This window comes from Engystomops pustulosus, chromosome 6, assembly GCF_040894005.1.
Source record: "Engystomops pustulosus chromosome 6, aEngPut4.maternal, whole genome shotgun sequence".
Lineage (NCBI taxonomy): Eukaryota > Metazoa > Chordata > Amphibia > Anura > Leptodactylidae > Engystomops > Engystomops pustulosus.
Genome location: NC_092416.1, coordinates 181,002,356 through 181,022,671, shown reverse-complemented (window position 1 = coordinate 181,022,671; position 20,316 = coordinate 181,002,356). Strand labels below are relative to the sequence as shown.

General features: G+C 40.3%; 1 protein-coding gene across 1 annotated transcript; it reads left to right on the top strand.

The window, feature by feature from the left end:
* Positions 1-940: 940 nt before the first annotated feature.
* Positions 941-19,953, top strand: LOC140065127 (heparan sulfate glucosamine 3-O-sulfotransferase 3B1-like). The gene is made up of 2 exons (XM_072112652.1): positions 941-1,458; positions 16,817-19,953. Exons 1-2 carry the CDS (start codon positions 1,070-1,072, stop codon positions 17,433-17,435), a joined length of 1,008 nt encoding a protein of 335 aa, XP_071968753.1. The 5' UTR covers positions 941-1,069; the 3' UTR covers positions 17,436-19,953.
* Positions 19,954-20,316: the final 363 nt, after the last annotated feature.

Here is a 20,316-nt window from a genome sequence, read left to right as displayed (position 1 = left end):
CACAGTACTACTACTCCTATCCTGTATATATGGGCACAGCACAGTACTACTACTCCTATCCTGTATATATGGGCACAGCACAGTACTACTACTCCTATCCTGTATATATGGACACTGTACAGTACTACTACTCCTATCCTGTATATATGGGCACAGCACAGTACTACTACTCCTATCCTGTATATATGGACACAGTACAGTACTACTACTCCTATCATGTATATATGGACACAGTACAGTACTACTACTCCTATCCTGTATATATGGGCACAGCACATTACTACTATTCCTATCCTGTATATATGGGCACAGCACAGCACTACTACTCCTATCCTGTATATATGGGCACAGCACAGTACTACTACACCTATCCTGTATATATGGGCACAGCACAGCACAGTACTACTACTCCTATCCTGTATATATGGACACAGCACAGTACTACTACACCTATCCTGTATATATGGGCACAGCACAGCACAGTACTACTACTCCTATCCTGTATATATGGGCACAGCACATTACTACTATTCCTATTCTCCTATGGTTGTAGTAGTAGTCCTGTCTCTTTAGGCTTATACTGTCCTGAGATGTAACTGTTGTGGATATTGAGGTTGTATAATATCTTTATATATATACTGATGTTGTGTAGTTACATACATATAAGTTATTATCTCTGTGATGTAAGTGACTACGACCCCCATCCTCCCCTGCACTCAGTGTTGTCCCTTCCTCCTCCTGCAGGGTCTGAGCTCCTCTCTGCTGCTCTGGGAATGATATAGAATCTGCCTCCAATCACTGAGCAGAGTGTCGCCTCCTATTGGCTGCCCTTTATCAACAAATGGCTAATTAGCATAGAGTGTTGTGGTGTGATTGGCCGGGGGGTCTGCCTGTCAGCGGCCGGGCTCCTCCCTCTCTCCATGGACTGCAGGCAGCAGGCTAGGAGCTGGCAGTAGGGAGCTGGAGCTGCACACTGATACATTGTATCTATGAGGATAGCCTGGGGATGTACCGGCCACCCTACAGGATGGAGTGAGCCGCCTGCCGGGGGCTGCTGGATGATGTCCCTATGGATGCCGGCCCCGTGCCCCAGCTGAGGAGAAGGCTGCTGCTGCCCCTGGGCACCATGCTCTTCCTCTGCCTCTACATGTTCTACTCCTGCGCCGGCTCCTGCTCGTCTTACCCCAGTTCCAGCGCAGCCCCGGCACAACCCGGAGTCTTATCCCAACTGCTGCTCCGACCACAAGCCCGACAACAGGCGGAGGACGGGGGAGCCATCAGCAGCTTCTACAACGGCTCCGGGAGCAAGAAGTTACCCCAAGCCATCATCATCGGGGTGAAGAAAGGGGGCACCCGGGCGCTGCTGGAGTTCCTGAGGGTGCACCCTGACATCAGGGCTGTGGGCGCTGAACCCCACTTTTTTGATAGGAACTATGACAAGGGACTGGACTGGTACAGGTGAGATATTCCGACATTTATTCTCCGGATCATTGTGCTTCATTCTCAAAAATTTATACAAAAATTTTGATGTTTAAAATTTTGCGTAATCTCAGTGTATTGTTGTTGTGTATAGTGCGGAGCGGTCATTGAGCCCCTTCCCCGGTGCAGGCAGGGGGTCTACATAATGTATAGGGGCTCCGTCAGAGAGGGGTCACCTCCGCGCCGGTTACTATTGATTTGGGGGTTTACATGTGGTCACAAAAACGAAAAAGTGCCTCCATTATCCCGGAGATGAAACGCGGCTGTAACCTAAGTGACAAGCGATACATACTGGATACAGGGATGGAGGAGCTGGGGGGCTTTCATCCTCATCCGGAGCCCTGGGGAGGGGGGGGGGTGGCGGTTTAATTCCAGGAGGGAATTCTGGAGGGTTAGAAATTAGGCAACAATAAACTATTGATTTTTTTTTTTGTATTCCTCCTTTGCGTGGCCTTGTCCCTTCCATCCATCCACATACATTATAGATGTAGGGTACGGTTCATCCGGCTCCAATTCCGAGGCCGTCAACAAAGCTCCAAAGTTCTAGAATATTTACCAAATTTTTGTTACAATTTGTTTAGAGATAGTTTTGTCCTTTCTTTTATTTTCGCATGTGATTCTAGTTTTTTGTGTCCTGATTGTGGCTTTGTGTTACATCGTGTCGCCGTATAACGTGAGGTTTTTTTCACCTGGTTGAGCGACACCGTTGTGCGTGCGATGCTGCATGTGCGGAGCTGTACTGATCCCTACTGAGGACTAGAGGGTATTGCACGTCTCTGGAGCTGCCGGTAGTCACGGATCATCTACGTGAAGTGTTTAGTGTTTTAGTGGTTTTTTTTTTATTATGCAGATACAAATAACCAAAATCTAAAAAAAAAAATTATAAAAATCACAAAAAAATTCCTAATTTTAAATTTTTTTAAAAAATGTAATTGTAATTTATTACATTTTTAAATTCTAATATTAATAATTAATAAAAATCGTTATGATGCGCCATCAAATTCCGTAGCGCTTCACGAATCATAACTAATTGTTTTGTTTTTGCGCCAAAGATACAAAATGTATCGATGATGTAAATTCTATAGTTTTTGCTTTTTTTTAAAATATATTTTGTCATCCTATTCTGCTGCGAATGATGAGACACTTTGCATAATTTCCTTTTGAAATTTTTTTTTTTTTTTTGATGTTTGAAGTTTCAGTCTCCCCCCTGCCCCCCATTAATGAGCCTTCACAATGCGCAAACATCCGAATATTCCAAAAAAACCTTCGCGTTTGAACTTCCAGAGATGAAGTCGATACGTGAATCCGTCCTCCCATCATGTCTCACACGCAAAGCAGGAGACGGAGGAGAACATAAATATTTATTTGTGTGTTTTTTTTTTTTTTGTATTGAATAGTATTACGGAATTTTTTTTATTTTTTTTTTTCTACCAGTTTTTCTTCTTTAATCTGCCTTCAAAAGAAAGAAGGAGTAAAAAAAAAAAAAAAAAGTTACAGACTTGTTACGACACGGATGTGAACATTCATTACCACACACAAAAAAAATGCCTTGGGAAGATTCTTTGTCATAATAATGTTTTTGTTCTGCCCTTTTGCTCTTCAAAAAAATCTTTGTAGTCATTCATTGAGAAACTTTTGCTCGTTCCCTTTATGGGAAGAAAAAAAAAAAAAAAAAAGACAATTTGAAACCTCAGCCCCTTTTCACGGAAAAGACAAAGAAAATTTTCAGCCGGGAACGAAAAAGGCTTTGTAGTGAAAATGTGATGTCAGTTTTTACGTGAGGTCTAAAAAACCAGCAAAAATCTAGTTAAATATTGTGTCACTCATGAGCTGCTATGCAAAGGAAGTAAAAGCTGGGGTAGGGGGTTGGGGGTCCAATTTTTTGGTAAATATTCATCATAGTAAAAGAGGAGCAAGAGATTGGCTAAAAAAAAAAAATGCAAAATTTTGGGTAAAAAAACCCCAAATTTTTTTATAGTATAGTAAAAGCAAAGCAACAAATTAACTAAAAAAATAATGCAATGCATAAAAAAATTTGGAGTAAAAAATTCCAATTTTTTTTTTGTAAAAATTCTCCATAGTCCGAGCTTTGCAAATGCATTGCAAATGTGATGCTGTAAAAAATTTGAGCAAAAAAAAAAAAAAAAAATCAAAAATTTTTGTATTGACTCACCATAGTAAAGAGGTTGGCTATAAAAATAGGCAATGCAAATGGGATCCTGTACAATTTGGAGGAAAAAAAAAATTCCAAATTTTTGTAAAAATTCCCCGTAGTCCGAGAGGAGCGAGAGCTGTGCTAAGTAAAATGCATTGCCAATGTGATGCTGTAAAAAATTTTGGGGAAAAAAAATCCCAAATTTTTTGTAGAAAGTCACCATAGTAAAGAGATTGGCCAAAACAAATGGGATCCTGTACAATTTGGAGGAAAAAAAAATCCAACCCAAAAACCCAAATTTTTTTTAGTTAAATTCACTGTAGTCAAAGTTTAGCTTAAAAAAAAACTAAAGTAAAAGAAAATATACAAAAGGGTTTTTATACATAAATAATAGAATTTGTGATGTCTTAATAATAAATTAGAAAGTCTATAGAGCTACAGGGGGGTCACACGGTTCCCTCCTTTACTTTGTTACATGGGAGTTGTTATCCAGTTGTCTTTGTACTTGTAGGTTGTGTCTCTGCAGTTGTTATTATTTTATATCGTTGTTTATATCTCTTTTATGTGTTGGATTTTTCTATCGTCTGCACATAGACGTGTGAGAACTGTGGCACTTGTTACTATATCTTCTATGGGTCCAGGGGATCTATAGGTTAGGAATAGTAGCAGGATGATAGTATATTAACCCCTGCGCTGCCAGTCACCCGTGACATAGAGGAGACTCTATTATCCGGGGCTCAGGTGACGGGGCTGACAGCTGCTCATCCTCCTATCACAGCACAGCAGGGAGATCATTAATGACAGATCCTGTTATAGGTGTCAGTCAGGCGGATCCATATGGATGGGGGATTGTTGCTGTACTGGGAGCAGGCGCTGGACTGCAGTAGATACAGTAACTTAGCAATCTCTGCTCCCTGCTTAGCATATACCGGGGCCTAGACCATGGAAGTAGCTGGTAACTGGAGAAATGAGTCAGGAGTCAGTAGTGGTAGATACGATTTTTGGCCGGATACAGTATATCGTAAAGTCAGTTATCCCCTATATACTAATCCAAAAATTTTAGGGCAGGTTTCATTCTGTCGAGCGACTGATTTTAGTGAAGTAATAGGGACGTCATGCCCCCTACTGTATACTATAAGAACATAGAGAGGCAACAAAACCACCACCCAGCCGGCAGAAAATCACCCGAAAACCTCCGGCGAAATTATTCCATATTATTGACTCTGCATGTAGTAAATTCTGGTATAAAGTTACAAAAAAACTAAGTTCTCCAGCTCCTCTGGTTGCAAAGAGTTTACCGAAGTAACTCACGTAGAGCGGATACACCAGTAAAATCTCGTCTAGGGTTACAGTTACGGTTTATGTTTCTACAAAACAATATACATATTTGATCTGGCGTAACTAATGGCCAAAAAAACATAAAAACATTAGAAAAACTTTTTTTTTCCCGGTTCAAAACGTTCTGAAGTTTCCTATAGATTGACCATTCTGGGTCGTGGTTCACGGGTCAGATCAGAATATTACACGGTATCATCGTAGATTTCTTCAGTTTGATGGATCCGATGGATGACGCCTTATTGGTCGGAACCAAGTAACGTAGCAATAATATGTCGTAGGATGAAGCCACACAAATAATTTGGACGGAGTGACCACCAAAAATGAATAATCTGTCCAAAATATTCATGTGTCTGTAGAGACCATAAGAAAATCTGTGTCCACTGGTCGAAAAATGTATTGAATGAGCTTAACGACCCTAGACCAAATGTTCTTGGCCTCGAGTCGTTGGCAGAAGAATCAGAACTAGATGTGCGAGAATCTCCTACGTGGGGAAGGCCGATGTCCAACCTGTGACCCTGAGGGACACTAACTCTGATATCTCCTGATGTCTCACTCGTGAGTGAGGAAGGAGATGTTGATGAGAGAATTCTGTAACGTTCTGATCAAGTTCTTGTGTCAACGTGTCAAGGCCAACATTGGCCAACGTGATCCGTGAATCAAGTGACAAGTAGATGTCACAAATGATATTGACCCTCAACAGATGTTGTTGTATGATTCTTTTTTGGAATATCATTGTCGGATGAATGGTTTACATACCTAATAGACATTGATGTCCCACCAACAGCCTCTTGCCCGTCCTCCTTTCGAGTTAGGATAGGCTTGATAATGGGGTAGGCCGTAGATCTCACAATGGTTTCTCTCATTAGACTAAACTTGATGAAATTGATGATAAATTTTAACCATAACAAAGATTTGCTGGGTGGAGTTTAAGACGGAACAATCATTGTAGCCAACCGATCACAGTCGGGACATATGTTGTCTAGCTTGGCCAAACCAAAGTTCTTAAGTTCTAACAAGATCTTGAACAAGATACGGCCAGTTGAAATGACTGTAAAGACTTGTATGGACTAAAATGTTAATGTGTATGGCAGCATCTGCCAAACAAAATCACTAGACAGCCATTTGTTGAGCCATTGACCTACTTGTGTGGAATGTGGACGGTCACCTCTACATCTTTCAGACAACTATTAGCCTTACACTATTTGTTGTACAGTCTGTCCCCTACTTAAGGACACCTGACTTACAGAGAACCCCTAGTTAAAGACGGACATAAACATTTTTTGTCTGGAACTACAATTATAAGATATACAGTTCCGACTTACATACAAATTCAACTTAAGTACAAACCCAAGGAACCTATCTTGTACGTAACCCTGGGACTAATGTCTACATTCACCTTGGATAGCTGAGGGAAAGACATGGACTTAGTTTCAGTTCTGATGGAATTGGGTGGGTCATGTTGACTAAAATCTCTACAGAGAGTATAACATCATCCATTAGTACAGACACAACGTGAAGAACAGTTCAATAGGGGGATGTACCACAATGTTGACCGGTTTCCTCGACTGCTTTTCGAGACATTTCTGTCGCAGTTGAGAAAAAAAGCCTCACGTGAGACAAAAAAAGTCTCAAAAAGTATTAGAAGAAACCAGACAACACGGTGATAAAGTTGTCTGGATACTAGAAGTAGCTTCCAACGTAAAGGCATAAAGGTCACTCTACGCAGAAGAGGAAGCCATTTTGAACATTGATGTAGACATCAATAAAGGTCAATGCTAACCAATAAAATAAAGACAACCGTAACAATAAATCAATTTGGCCATTAACCTCTAGTGACAAGCGACAGGTTATATTAGAAATCCAGGACGGATTCGAGGTGATCCCAACCTCAGGTTATAAATTTTTATACACGTATAATGTGTTTTTGTAATCTTTTTCGTCTCTCACTTAATCTGGTTTACATTACTCCTATTGTATTAACCTCAGATATACACAGAACCACTTCATGTATATCACACCCTGCCAAATCCGTCTGCACTAAACCAAATCAGACGAATTTCAAGTTGCTATTTTCTTAACTATACAAAAGTGGAAAGGTTTTTTTTTTTTTCCCTCCCTTTTAACATCTGTAATATTTATTTTGGCTGTAGACTTTACTCCAGGGCCCAAAATTCTTGATTCTCATTAACCAAATGACACAAAGCGAGCGGAGTCCACGACTACATCTCCCTCTAATTATGTAAATGCCACATTTTCACATTTCTTTTCGAGGTCTGTTAACTTTCGAATTAATTCAATCTTAGTTTTTATAAACTTTTCCAAAAAGTTTTTGTAACTTTTTTTTTTTTTCTGTTCAGTTCTCCCAGTAACAAGAAAAAAAAAACAAAAACCACATTGTCGTAAAATAATAATAGAAAAAACCTTTAAGAGAGAGAGAGGAGGGAAATGCTAAATCCACCAGGATTTTATGCTCAATTTTTCATTATGTGTCAACCTGCCAAAATAATTATTTTTACATCCCGGTAGCGGCGGCTGCTTCAGTGTACATAGAATATGACAGATTGCTCTTCTCGGCAAATATCAGTCAGTGTTTATGACACCTCGGGTTGCAGTTGGTAAATCTATTCATATTTTATTTTTGTACCCGATTAAATATATATTATAATAAAAAAAAAAAAAAAAAAAAAAAAAGCAAACAAAAAATCATCTATAATAAATGTAACTGGAGGTTTTATTATTTCACAAAATGTTTATTTAATTTTACGGCAAAAACAAGATGCGTGTGTTTCTACGTCGTAGTTATTCTCATACTGCTGATGAAAAAAAAGTTTTTAAAAATGACAAATTAAGAACTTAATTAACTTGTTAAAATTACAGTAACTAAAAATTGACAAAATCAGTTTCCAAAAAAGTTCTCAAATTAGTCAACGATTAATCCGAAAAATTAATTTTAAAGCATGTTTGATCAAATTGAAAAACTATTGTCCAACTTTTTGTCCCATATGATGGTAGTTACTCTGTTAGTTACAAAATCAGTTTTCAAAAAGATCTCGAATAACTCGACTATTATTTCGAAAAATTACTTTTATTCATGTTTAATCAAACTATTGTCCAACTTTTTGTCCCATATGATGGTAGTTACTCTCTTCCCTAAGCTTAAAAAAAATCACTGATCTCCCCTCTCACCTACAAATTAAAAACTTAATTAGCTTAAAAAAAGTTAAAAGTAACTTAAACTTTGCAAAATCAGTTTTCAAAAAGTTCTCAATAACTCAGCACTTAATTTAAAAAATATATTTTTATTCATGTTTGTAGTTACTCTCTTCCCTAAGCTTAAGAAATCACTGATCTCCCCTCTCCCTTACAAATTAAAAACTTAATTATCTTGTTAAAATTAAAGTAACTTAAACTTGACAAAATCAGTTTTCAAAAAGTTCTCAAATAACTCAACACTTAATTTACTATAATTGATTTACTTTTATTCATGTTTGATCAAATTGAAAAACTACTGTCCAACTTTTTGTCCCATATGATGGTAGTTACTCTCTTCCCTAAGCTTAAGAAATCACTGATCTCCCCTCTCCCTCAAAAATTAAAAACTTAATTAACTTGTTAGAATTAAAGTAACTTAAACTTTGCAAAATCAGTTTTCAAAGAGTTCTCAAATAACTCAACACTTAATTTACTATAATTGATTTACTTTTATTCATGTTTGATCAAATTGAAAAACTATTGTCCAACTTTTTGTCCCATATTATGGTAGTCACTCTCTTAGTTACAAAATTGGTTTTCGGAAAAAGTTTTCAAAAGTTCTGAAAAATTACTTTTATTCATGTTTGATCAAATTGACAAACTATTGTCCAACTTTTTGTTCCATATGATGCTAGTTACTGTCTTCCCTATGCTTAAGAAATCACGGATCTCCCCTCACCCCATCGAAATATCATCAATGTTTTCTTCTAACATTTACTAGGTTTCCACTAGAATTTGTTCTATCTACCATGACGGGGGGAAGAAAGAAGATATATATGCCGGCCGGATCCATTTACCGCATGGGAATCTGCGAACTTTTCAAAAAGTTTCTGCGTGTTAACATTTCTTTATGTCATTTTCTTTAACCAGCGAATATTTTATTTCACTTTTTAATTTTAATAGTAATAATATGGTTAGATAAATCCTATTATTAGTCTCTGTCTTCATCTGAACACCAGCGAAACCCTTAACATCACATCATCCTAATAGTGTAACAATTGAGATACATTACCCATGAGCTCATCGTCGGTGACCAGTTTGTTTATACTGGGACTCGTAGGTTACACAGTGGCTTTAAAAAAATATCGAGGTTTTTTTTTTTTTTTCTTCCTTCCCCTTTAAATGCTTAAGACGACAGCTAAATTAAAACAAATGTCAAGCTGTCAATCTGCTGCCACTTTAATTACCAGTCACTTGTTTGCCTTTCAAATAATCTAATCTGATAATCTCCAGAGAATTGCACTTTTTCTTAGGACGTAACTCCATTTTTTTTTTTTCTTCGGGAGAAGCAATTTTTAAGAGTCTGTGGACACTTCCAAACAAAATGACTCAAATATAGAATCTAAGTTGTGAAACCGGGTTTGTAATATACATATTTATTATTTTTATGACTTTTTGATGTCTACTGAGTAGTTTAGGCCACCTAGACGAAAAAGATCAACTCTAACTTGAAGAATTATTGGCTGACGAACTTGATAAAGTTGGATAAACTTGGTGCATAGACAGGTTGAGACTTGTGGACAGATGGCATCTATAATCCATGTTCCATTGGGCGGAGGGGGGTTGGGCGCACCCAAGAAGGGTCTTTTGCCCCATCGAAGCTTATATAAAAAGAGGGAGCATATTGTCTGGCCAGCTCAGGTTTCGGGACACCTCCCCCTTGGTTCCCTCACCTGTTGTGCCGTTGAACTGTCCAGAGAGTCTGGCACATTTGTGAAGCGGTGCTCGGAAGGTGGCTTTGATATTTCAACGCTCGTGACCAAGATTCCCACATTGGGATCAGGCAAAGATCACGCCCGTCATAAAAATGCTTCATTCATTCAGTCGTCGAACAATGTCACACAGTCATAGCCGGGGAGGCCGATCATAGCTTGGAAACATTTGCTGCGCCAGTCAAGCTCACCATGAGGTCTTCGTGTGACACCCAAGACTAGGACTCTACCATTTTATTTTTACATTCTGTAACATATCCCTCTGGATCCCTTATTTGTCAGGAGATTGTACAGATGGAAGCACCACCCTCCCCCCATCAATGATTGTTGTATTAATATTTTCTATTCGGCCTTGTCACAGGAAATGGCTTCCATTACAACTCCCATGAGGGCCGTCAGCTAGGTTTCCCACACTCCTGAATAATCTTCTTACTTCCTCTGTTCCTTTATAGCTCCATATAGTGTGGTCACTCATTATTCTGGTACATAGGGGCAACACCTAATGTCGAAAATACAATTCTGGGATATGAAGAATTTCTCTATCAGGATTTTGGGCAATACCTAATGCATTTCACCTTTGGGGTTCTGGGCCACCGGGGCAATACCCAAGTCTGATGGCAGCCATACATTTCTTACTTTGGATTTGGGGACACTGGGCAACACCCAATGTGAGAGCTGTAACAGTAGCCACACATTTCGAGTTGCGGTTCTGGGATATTAGGTCAACACCCTGTGTGGGAGTACTATTAGTAGCCATACATACCCCTCTTCGCAATACCCATTGCGAGGGCGGTTATAGGAGCCATACATCCACACTCATACCGTAATGGCAACTGTAATGGCCCCCATGCATTTAGACACAATTTTCGGTACATCTAGGCAACATCCAATTTGGGAGCGATATTGATGGTCATACTATAGCCCCAACTACTTTTGCTTACATTTTTTTAGATGGCAGTATGCTCCAATCCCTTTCCACCCTACACATCCATTTGCTTTACGTCCGGTGGCTTCGGTTATGGTTGTTGTCTCTACTCGATGTAATCACATAAACCCCAATGTGTTACCCGCTGATACAGTGGAGGTTAATGGAAAAGGTGACCTGCAAGCATCTATAGTTTCCTTACACTGGCCATCGCAGGTCCATATTCACCCCCTGAGCCCACTGAATGTTAAACAAATTACAGGTCCTATTATTTCAGACCTTCTAATGAAAGGGTTGTGCCTGGTACCCGATGCAGGAGCGGATAACAATCTGTAGTGTGATTACAGGGCAAAGGCTACACCAGAGGACATAATTACATGGACTTTGAAGGATTACTGCAGAAGGTGTATAGCGGCATTATCCTAATGGAGTACTGATCACTTTGCAGAACAAACCAAATAGCTCCAGGCTGTTACCAGCGACCGATCTGATCTTTTTGTGTTTTTAGTAAATTTGAAGAATTCCCCATCAATGTTGTGTAGTGTTTGGAGCATGTACAGGTGGATTTGGTTGGCATCATCATATCTTGTACCGATTAAAAAGTTAGGCATGTACAGCCGACCAAAATACATTTTTGTATTTGTGAATTTCTTTCCAACTCTTTGGTTCTTTTGGGGCAAATCGATTCAAAGCACCAAAGATTTAGCAATTCCTAGACGTAACACGATAGGATTAGGATTGTCCAATAACCTTAAGACTAATTCATAACTTTTTTTCTATAATTATATATGAAAACGTTTGCTTTATGCTCAATAATGGATTAATTTCCAAAAACTTCAGGTTCTATGGGGTACATCTTGGCTCTCTTTAAGCCAACGTCTTCTGTCTATGACCGGATTTGGCATCCGATGCTAATGATGTAACTTTAAGGCTGCATTCACACTGCCGCAAGGGGGACGTATATACGGCCGATGTATATACAGCAGATATATGTCCCCCATAGACGGCAATGGGCGCGCGGCGCCCTACGGGAGCGGTGCGGTGCAGTACACGTGCGGCAACGTACCGCTCCATACCCGGGAAAAATGTAGGACATGTCCTACCTTTTCCCGTATTATGACGCCGTGCGCCATACATCGCTATGGAGAGGGGCAGCTCTCACCCCCTCCTCCTCTCCCCGCGTGCTGCCGTTGCCCACCGTGCTACGGTACGGTGGGCAACGGCAGTGTGAATGTAGCCTAAGTCTCTCCCTCTCCAAACTCTAGTCCTGGGAAGGGATGGGTGTTTTTTGTTGTTTTTTTTTCTTCTCCAAATTCCTCCTATTCATTTTCAGGGCCACGTTGAACACATTTACAGTATGTGCATCCCCTCGTGTCCATAAAACAGCTGGTTAGCAATGATTTAACGTGTTTACGTAGCCAACTCCATATCAGATGCACAGTTTTGTCATGCATCAGGGGGCTTACAAATTCTCTCTTCACCCAGTCATGTCCATAAAATCCAGGAATTCTTTATTCTCTCCAAACTTAATTTTTTTTTTTAAAGGGACCAAAGTCATCAATGGCTAAGATTTGCTTGCATTGAATCGCTGACTCGTAGGCACCCAAAAAATAAAAATAAACAAAATAATTAGCTGAAGCGCCTGTAATTCAGGGTCGCTCTACCCCCATCCACACAAAATCGGAGGGGAGTTTCTTGACAAGTCTGTATTTTGTGTTTCTGTAGCTTGTTCGCGCACACACAGCCTCTTATTATATGCCAGACTTGTAATTAGTTGGGATCGTTACCCATGGAGCCTGGCACCAGACCCCCTCCCCCCTATTAAAAGGAGCCGTGTGAGCATCTCAGGAGGCAGCGTCCCTGTTGCTGTTTACCAAAAACTTCAAAAGTTTCTCGATGTCCAAACATTTTATATATAGATGCATAAAGTCATCTTTCCATAGTTTCTGTTGCTTGACACATTTTGTGCTGTCGGAAAAAGTCATTGTAGATATTTTCCGGAATATCCTGCCTTACGTATGATGACCATATTCTTCTTGATGATACATTCGGAACTGTCTTCTCCCACGTTCTTCATCTTCTTCCTCTGAGAGTCCTGGTTATCTATGTTACACATAGGAATTTGACTAGATCGTTATGTTGAGTAATTGAAGACGTTCCATGGACGGGAGGAGTATAAATACTTACTACCACCGATTCCAGGAAAACTGATGGATCGATAAGCTTTGAAACCTATCAGCCTGGCATTGGTAATAGTCTACAATCCTACAATCAAATTTTGGTAAACCAACAAGAAATTCTCATTTACAACAATTTCACGATGGATGATCCCAATTTTCAATGATGCTGGAATCTACTCGTTGTTGATCTACGAGCAACAGGCAGGATCGATCCCTGATAACAGAAGAGGGCAAGAGTTCTGTTTGAGTAATTCAGGAGATTGATGAACATGCAATCAATTTCCTTAATGGGTTTAATAAATGTATGGAAATGTAACGGATAACAGTCTCACGACTCATTATGGTTTGCATTTGATGATAATCGCTCTCTATAGAGAGTTCGTGAGGGCAAATACTGCTACAAAAACAGCAATCAGAAGCTTCTTTTCTATTAAAAAAAAGTGCGTTTGTCAGCATGTAGTGTCCACAATGAACTAAAGCGAACAGTAGGGGATGACGGCATGGCTCGGGATTACCCAATCCTGTTCTGCCTTCTTGGGAGGATACAATGGCTTCAGGAGTCATCGGGAGGGGGGTAGAGGGAGTGAGCAGAAAAGAATGGAAGGACGAATGGTTTTCAATGACAGTTGTAGAGGTTAATTGTGTAGGGGAGCATAAACTGGAGGCATAGTCTGGAGAAGTATGGGAGGTGGGGAACGATTGGTTATACCCGGTGTGAATACAACTAGCAACAGTTGTAAAAACATATCTGTGGGGGACAGGAATCTCCCGCTGCCCCGCAGAATACACCGCGCTTCATGCCCGCAGGATCTAACATGTCCTCCTTTTATGTCTTCTAAAAGCCTCAGCATACAGGGACAGTGGGGCTGCCTTGTTCTGTGCTGCTCACGCTGCTCCTCCGACAACAGGACATTTATGTAAAAGAAAATGACTGACCCAAACATATCAGGGGGGAGAGGATGGAAAATCTCTGCCCATACAGAGTGTAGAAGACATGACAACTCTGGTGGGTGTTCATGTCCCTCTGCATGGTGGAGGCATCATTTTTGATTCCGGAGCTTTTGCACGGGGTCGGAATATTGCAAGTTGTAACAATGTTACAGTATTTCAAACTCAAACACCCTCAGATATGGAATTTTCATCATACTTGACACCACCAAGACCCCATAAAAAAATTAAGAGATTCTCGAATTGAACGTATTGCCACCATGGCTGGATGGAGATAACTGGGCACCCCCACGTGCCATGGTAAACATGTCTTACATATTCAGCTATATGACTCAGTCACATTGGTCAGGTTTCAGCACAAGAGACTATGCAGCCATATTTACTGACCATGATCCATCAATGTCACCAAATTAAAGTTGTCCGTGGGTTCACTTTGAGGTCACAATAGAATTTTGGGTCTAATAAACAAGCAAAATCAGGTGCAGGAAAAATCAATGGGGTTTATCCCAAAGGTATAAAAAAAAAAAAGAAGTGAAGTTGATAAAAAGTTGAGAGAATTTTTTGGAAGCTCTTGATGTGATTTCTAGTGTCAATAAGTGGTCGGTATCTGAGAGAAGTGACTCACGCCTCGCTTTGTTCTTCACAATTGTCTATGGGCTTTGTTATCTTGAAGTAGGGAAGGGCCGATAGTGTTTTTGTCTTTGCAATATCCCCTACTTTTGGTTATCAAGTGTCAGGCACATTATGATTGAGCAGGCTCTCTCGCTGAATTAGTGAGGTAATACAAACACAGCGGGACATCTGGGGTAATTAGTCTGATGGATGATGAGAAGATCTTCAAGGGCTCGCACATTATTCTTTTTTTTTTCCATTGTTTTCCCTGGATTTTGTATTCGGCTAAAACTCTCCTACGTACATAATGCTCAGTGCAGATAAAAAATGAAGCCTACTCCAAGGACATCATCGATAGAGCTCTGCCTGTTACTATGATACCGAGACTAATTTTTCTTTCCTATTGTTTTTATTGATTGATGTAAATATATAAAGAGAATATGATTTTTTTTTTAGCTTCTAAATCCAAAAACTCTACTTCCTGGCTGTCAAGTTAAGCAAGAAGTTCTCTGAAAGGTCGATCAGAAAAATTACTAGAGCGATGAAGTATCTTAGCTAGTGATTGGCAGACTTGACTCTACTAATGTGTCCCACCATCTTGGGAGACACCTAGGATGTAGGGTACAGTGGGGACTGGCGGAGTCAATGGGCTTGGGCTGAGGAACCATTTATTTTAGTGGCCTCCTGTAGTCACCATTTATATTTACTGGACAACCCCTTCGTTTCATCTCTGGACACCATCTTGACCGTGAAGCCAACAGTAACTGGAACATCCATGTGTGGTTATTGGACTTGTGGTTTCATTCGGTGGACTTCTATTCCAACGTATCGTTGGGTTCAGACAACGTAATCCATATGTCCATAATTCAATCAACCACAAATGAAGTAGAAGAGTCCACTAGAAATAAATGTTTCCTGCTCTGTGTAGTTGGGTCATTAGGTTTATTACTCGTTTTCCAGGTGGATTGTAATAAACTGAATGAAATATGAATGTAGGAATCCTTTACAATCCCATCATATCGTCTCCTCGAAGACGCTGCACAATCTTCATCTCAGCTGCAATTTTAGCCTAATTTGAGCACCAGGAGGTGTGGGTTAATGCCTGTGTTTGCAAACAAATTAAACGGAGGCCCGGCAATCTGCTGAGAGTTTACAGTAATTTGAGGCAATTTAGCAATCTGCTGTATGCAGGGCTGACGCCGGTATCCAGAGGAGGACACAGAGAAGGGATGTAATTGGACAATGAAATGGCTTCATTTTTTTTGCTTCTGAAGGAAGTGGAGAATCGTTAAGGCTCTTGGCTTGTCATTGTTCCGACTTTATTACAACATTATGTTCCATTTAATCGCTTTGTTAATGGGATCACAATATATAAAGTAGAATTCAATGCAACTAAGGTGATAACAGGACCGATAGGGCGGTTTACCGGCTTAGTTATCGGTATGATCTGAGTGACGCTGTAGGTTCCTGTATCTAAATCGTGAAAGTATGGAGTGATTCCACGATTCTTATATAATTGGTTATTTATGTCCTAAATATTGGTGCTTATTGCATCCATTATTATAGTCAATGATATGTGGCCACAGCTCTCGTCTTTAAGCCAAGTTGATTGTTCATGTGCATTAGGAAGTGGGGTGAAATATCCTCGAACCCATTCAATATTGTGTACCTCCACCCACGCAAAGAAGACCTCCCCAATATTAAGCTTTGTGATTGATATATCTTATTGATGTCACCATGCATGGAGGACACTATTATTCAGGGCCACAAAATGGCAACTCCCCCGATGTGCCACCAGCTCAGATCCTAATGACCCAGTGATAATGTGCATCCAGGTTGCACGTCCTCTCGTTCCCCCTCTTTCTGCCCCCTTTACTCATTTAGGAAAAAGGAAACAGCCACAAACCATTTCCCCCACCTTACAGCAGTTAATTAGCAAAGTGGGTCAATCCATCTTGAAGGAACACAAATAACCCAGCCTGGTGTTAGCTCAAGATGCCTAACGAGATGCCATTTGTCAAAGAGCTTTTGGCTTGCAGACGGTATTAACCCTTTAAAGGAGTGCTTAATTATACCAAGTCAGATGGCTCTACAGAATGAAATCACTAGTTCCATGATACGTCTCTGGAGGCATGTGTATTGTAGACGTAATAAGATCATAAGAAATGTCTTGATTTTTGAGATTTGATGTTAATATTTCCTCTTTCTCTCCTAGGGAGTTGATGCCAAGGACATTAGATGGGCAGATCACCATGGAAAAGACCCCCAGCTACTTTGTGACAAAGGAAGCCCCCGCCCGGATCTCTGCCATGTCGAAGGATGCGAAGCTGATTGTGGTGGTTAGGGACCCTGTAACTCGTGTCATATCGGATTACACACAGACATTGTCCAAGAGGCCGGATATCCCCACATTCGAGAGCTTGACCTTTAAAAACAGGACTACGGGTCTAATTGACATCTCATGGAGTGCCATCCAGATTGGCATCTACGCCAAGCACTTGGAGAACTGGCTGCAGTATTTCCCTATGAACCAGATCCTGTTTGTGAGCGGAGAGAGACTGATCACCGATCCCGCTGGAGAACTGGGACGTGTCCAGGATTTCCTGGGTCTGAAACGTATCATCACAGACAAACATTTTTACTTCAATAAAACTAAGGGTTTTCCGTGCCTGAAGAAGGCGGAGGGTAGTAGTAAACCCCACTGTCTGGGCAAAACTAAGGGTAGGACTCACCCCAACATAAACCCAGAAGTGGTCCAGAGATTGCGAGAGTTCTACAGGCCGTTCAACATGAAGTTCTACCAAATGACTGGCCACGACTTTGGTTGGGACTGAAAGCAAAAAGAACCCAACCCAAGTCCTAGACTTGCGTCGTGAAGAACACAGATTTGCTTGTTTGTATAAATGTACAGAGATCTATTTTATTATAATTTATTTGTAATTCCTAAGCAATTAATTCACTAAGCTGCCTAACCACGCCCTTTCTTGATTGCCCATAGTATTAACATTCCATCACACCATGACCCTCGGAGAGAGACGGCAAATCAATGTCGTCTTCTTTTGCACAGATGACCTGCAGGCAAATTTGTGGTCTCGAAGTAAAAAAGGGTTTTCCATCTCCATCTTGCATATTCTCTAATGGTGCTCCTTTATGCAGTCCTATATATATATTGAAAAAAATGAAAGCACAATAATGATACCTTGGTTGGTTATGTTTACGGGTATTGAAATCTTTTAAAATCCACAAGTTTGCTGGGTTCTTGGTTTTCGTTACGCTTCCCGATATTTGGGCATTGATTGTTACTGTCCTGAAGACTTGATAGGGTGGTAGAACATAGGACCATAACGTAAGATAGATATCCTTTTATATCATAGTGCCATATCCAATCTGATGACTCACAATGTCTCCAACTATGTGGGGTAACACAATGGGGCAGAGTGGGTTGGTACCAGTTAGACAATTATTAAGTTGTTTCAGAGGCCCATCTTATTCTACCATCGGGGAAATCCACTTGGGTTGACTCTCTATGAGGTCACATCGCAGATCCCGTAGTATTTAACGAGACTCTCTTTGCATTGTCAATCCATTTTTGGTAAGTGGGTCTTCTAGCCGATGATGGCCTCGACACCCTATGTCTTCCATATTCTCTATGCATGATAAATTTTATTTCATTTTTTCGATAACGTTTTCTTTAAACTCTCCAGCCCACGACCAATGTTCTCGCTTGATCTGCCATTACATAACTGGATTCATGACTAAATCCATGTAAGATTTGAAGTCTTCTTTGCACTATTAGAATATTCGTTTGACGATAGTAACAGGATTTTTGTCATATTCCATAAAACATCCGTGGAATGATGTCTTCAAAACCCTCCCACTCCATCGACTTGATATAACTTTGGCCAAGTTTAGGATATTGGTTTTATGATAGTTATGGGATTCTTGGCCTATTGTTGTACTTCCTGCCACCCTTATCGTAACAACATTGTGTGGTTATATTTTTGGAAACCCCGCCCCATTTGGTTAACACCGTTAACGATGCTCCATAGACATGAGATAAGACTGGTCGACTACTTTGATGTTATTTTGGTTCTTTGTACCTACCATCAGCCTTACAGCTGTTATAGATTTTTATCTGGGGCTCAAGGTGACTTTCAAATTAACTCTTTCATGGCTGCCCCGGTACCGGGAGAGAGAACAAACCCAAGACACAGACACGGTCTTCAGCTGCACTCAAATCACACAAGGAAATGACCTTACCCAGTCCTTTCAGTCAGTGAAACAGAAGTGACAGTCAAGGCAGACCATAAAGTAGACTTACCCCGAGCGCTCATTGTCAGTTCTGGTCACTGGCCGCCTGGACTCCTGCGGAGGTCACCTAGTGGAACACAATATGGAACACAAATCTAGGGTGACATCTTTGTAGAACCAGTTCTTCTTGTAGTTGTTATCTATACTCCGTTGACATGAGATATGTTTGGCCAACTACTCTCCATACTGCCACCCATCGGTTGACCTCCTCTCATTGCATGTTGAAGCTCCCAACTGGACATCATCCTTGGGCCGCAAGTCAACTGATTTGTGATCCATTTTGTAACCATATTTCACACATCTGTCCAACCTAAGAAAACTAGCGTTAACTTTTTATGCCACCAGAAGCTGCCCCCCCACCGATACCTTGCACATTATAACATTGGGGGCAGTTTTTCTGATTCTGTAATATCTTTTTGCATATGACATACCGGGACCCCTAACAGTAACCAAGAGTAACTTGTCTCATTTTAATATCTAAAAGTGGTAATTTTTACACTGCTGCTAAGTAAAAAAACCTATAATATTGAATGGCTATGCAGAAACCTGTAGAAGTATTTAAGAGAAGAATTAATACTATGTTATTTTTTGCTATGACGCCAGTCCAACACGTGGCCTATTTTTTTTAGGCGTCGTTGCCTTGGTTATCATGGAGCCGAGGCTTTGGTTTTGGACTACACGTACTGCTAACCTTCTGCATCCAGACTGACGGCTCCGTGGTTTAGAATTCGCACATATGACGTAGTGGTTGAGTTTTATTCAGCCTTTTATCTATTTTATTACATTTTTTTTTTTAAGTTTTTTCATTCTTTTTTTTTTATTTTTTTTCTCTCTGTAACCTGTTACTTTTAGAAATAGCAAATTTATATAAATATATATATATATAAGTAAATATATATGAAAAAGGAATACAAAGGACATTGCGGAATGAGGACAAAATGTGTACATTGTAAATCAAGTATTTTGTGGTATGTACGATACAAAAAAAAAAATAATTAATTTTACACGGACACAAAAAAAAAAAAGATGTTTTTAAGAAAAGAAGACGGATATTGCATTCTGAGAAATTCATACTATGTCTTTGTATGAGAAAATAAACTATATTTTACCAAGATAACGAAAACTGTGTCATCCGGTGATTTCATCCGTGTAGGGCTCGGTTCAGTAAACACTCAGCGTACCTATAGACTATACTGGCGGATGGATCTGTGGGTTTTGCCTCTGTCTGCTCCCCGATACTGGAGAAAAAGCAGGATGGAAAGATTCAGGGAGCGAGGTCGTTCCATCCTGCTCCCTCCCCTGAGACACGTGTAAGCTCAGTGGAGACCTCGCTGCGTCCTCTAGCCTCCAGTAGCTCAGCAGGAAGGAGGACCCCGATGATGTCAATGCCCATAAATGGATAAT

Coding starts and splice junctions, on each gene's coding strand:
- LOC140065127 (XM_072112652.1), top strand. CDS start 1,070: ATGGATGCCGGCCCCGTGCCCCAGCTGAGGAGAAGGCTGCTGCTGCCC. Junction 1,459..16,816: donor AAGGGACTGGACTGGTACAG/GTGAGATATTCC, acceptor TTTCTCTCCTAG/GGAGTTGATGCCAAGGACAT.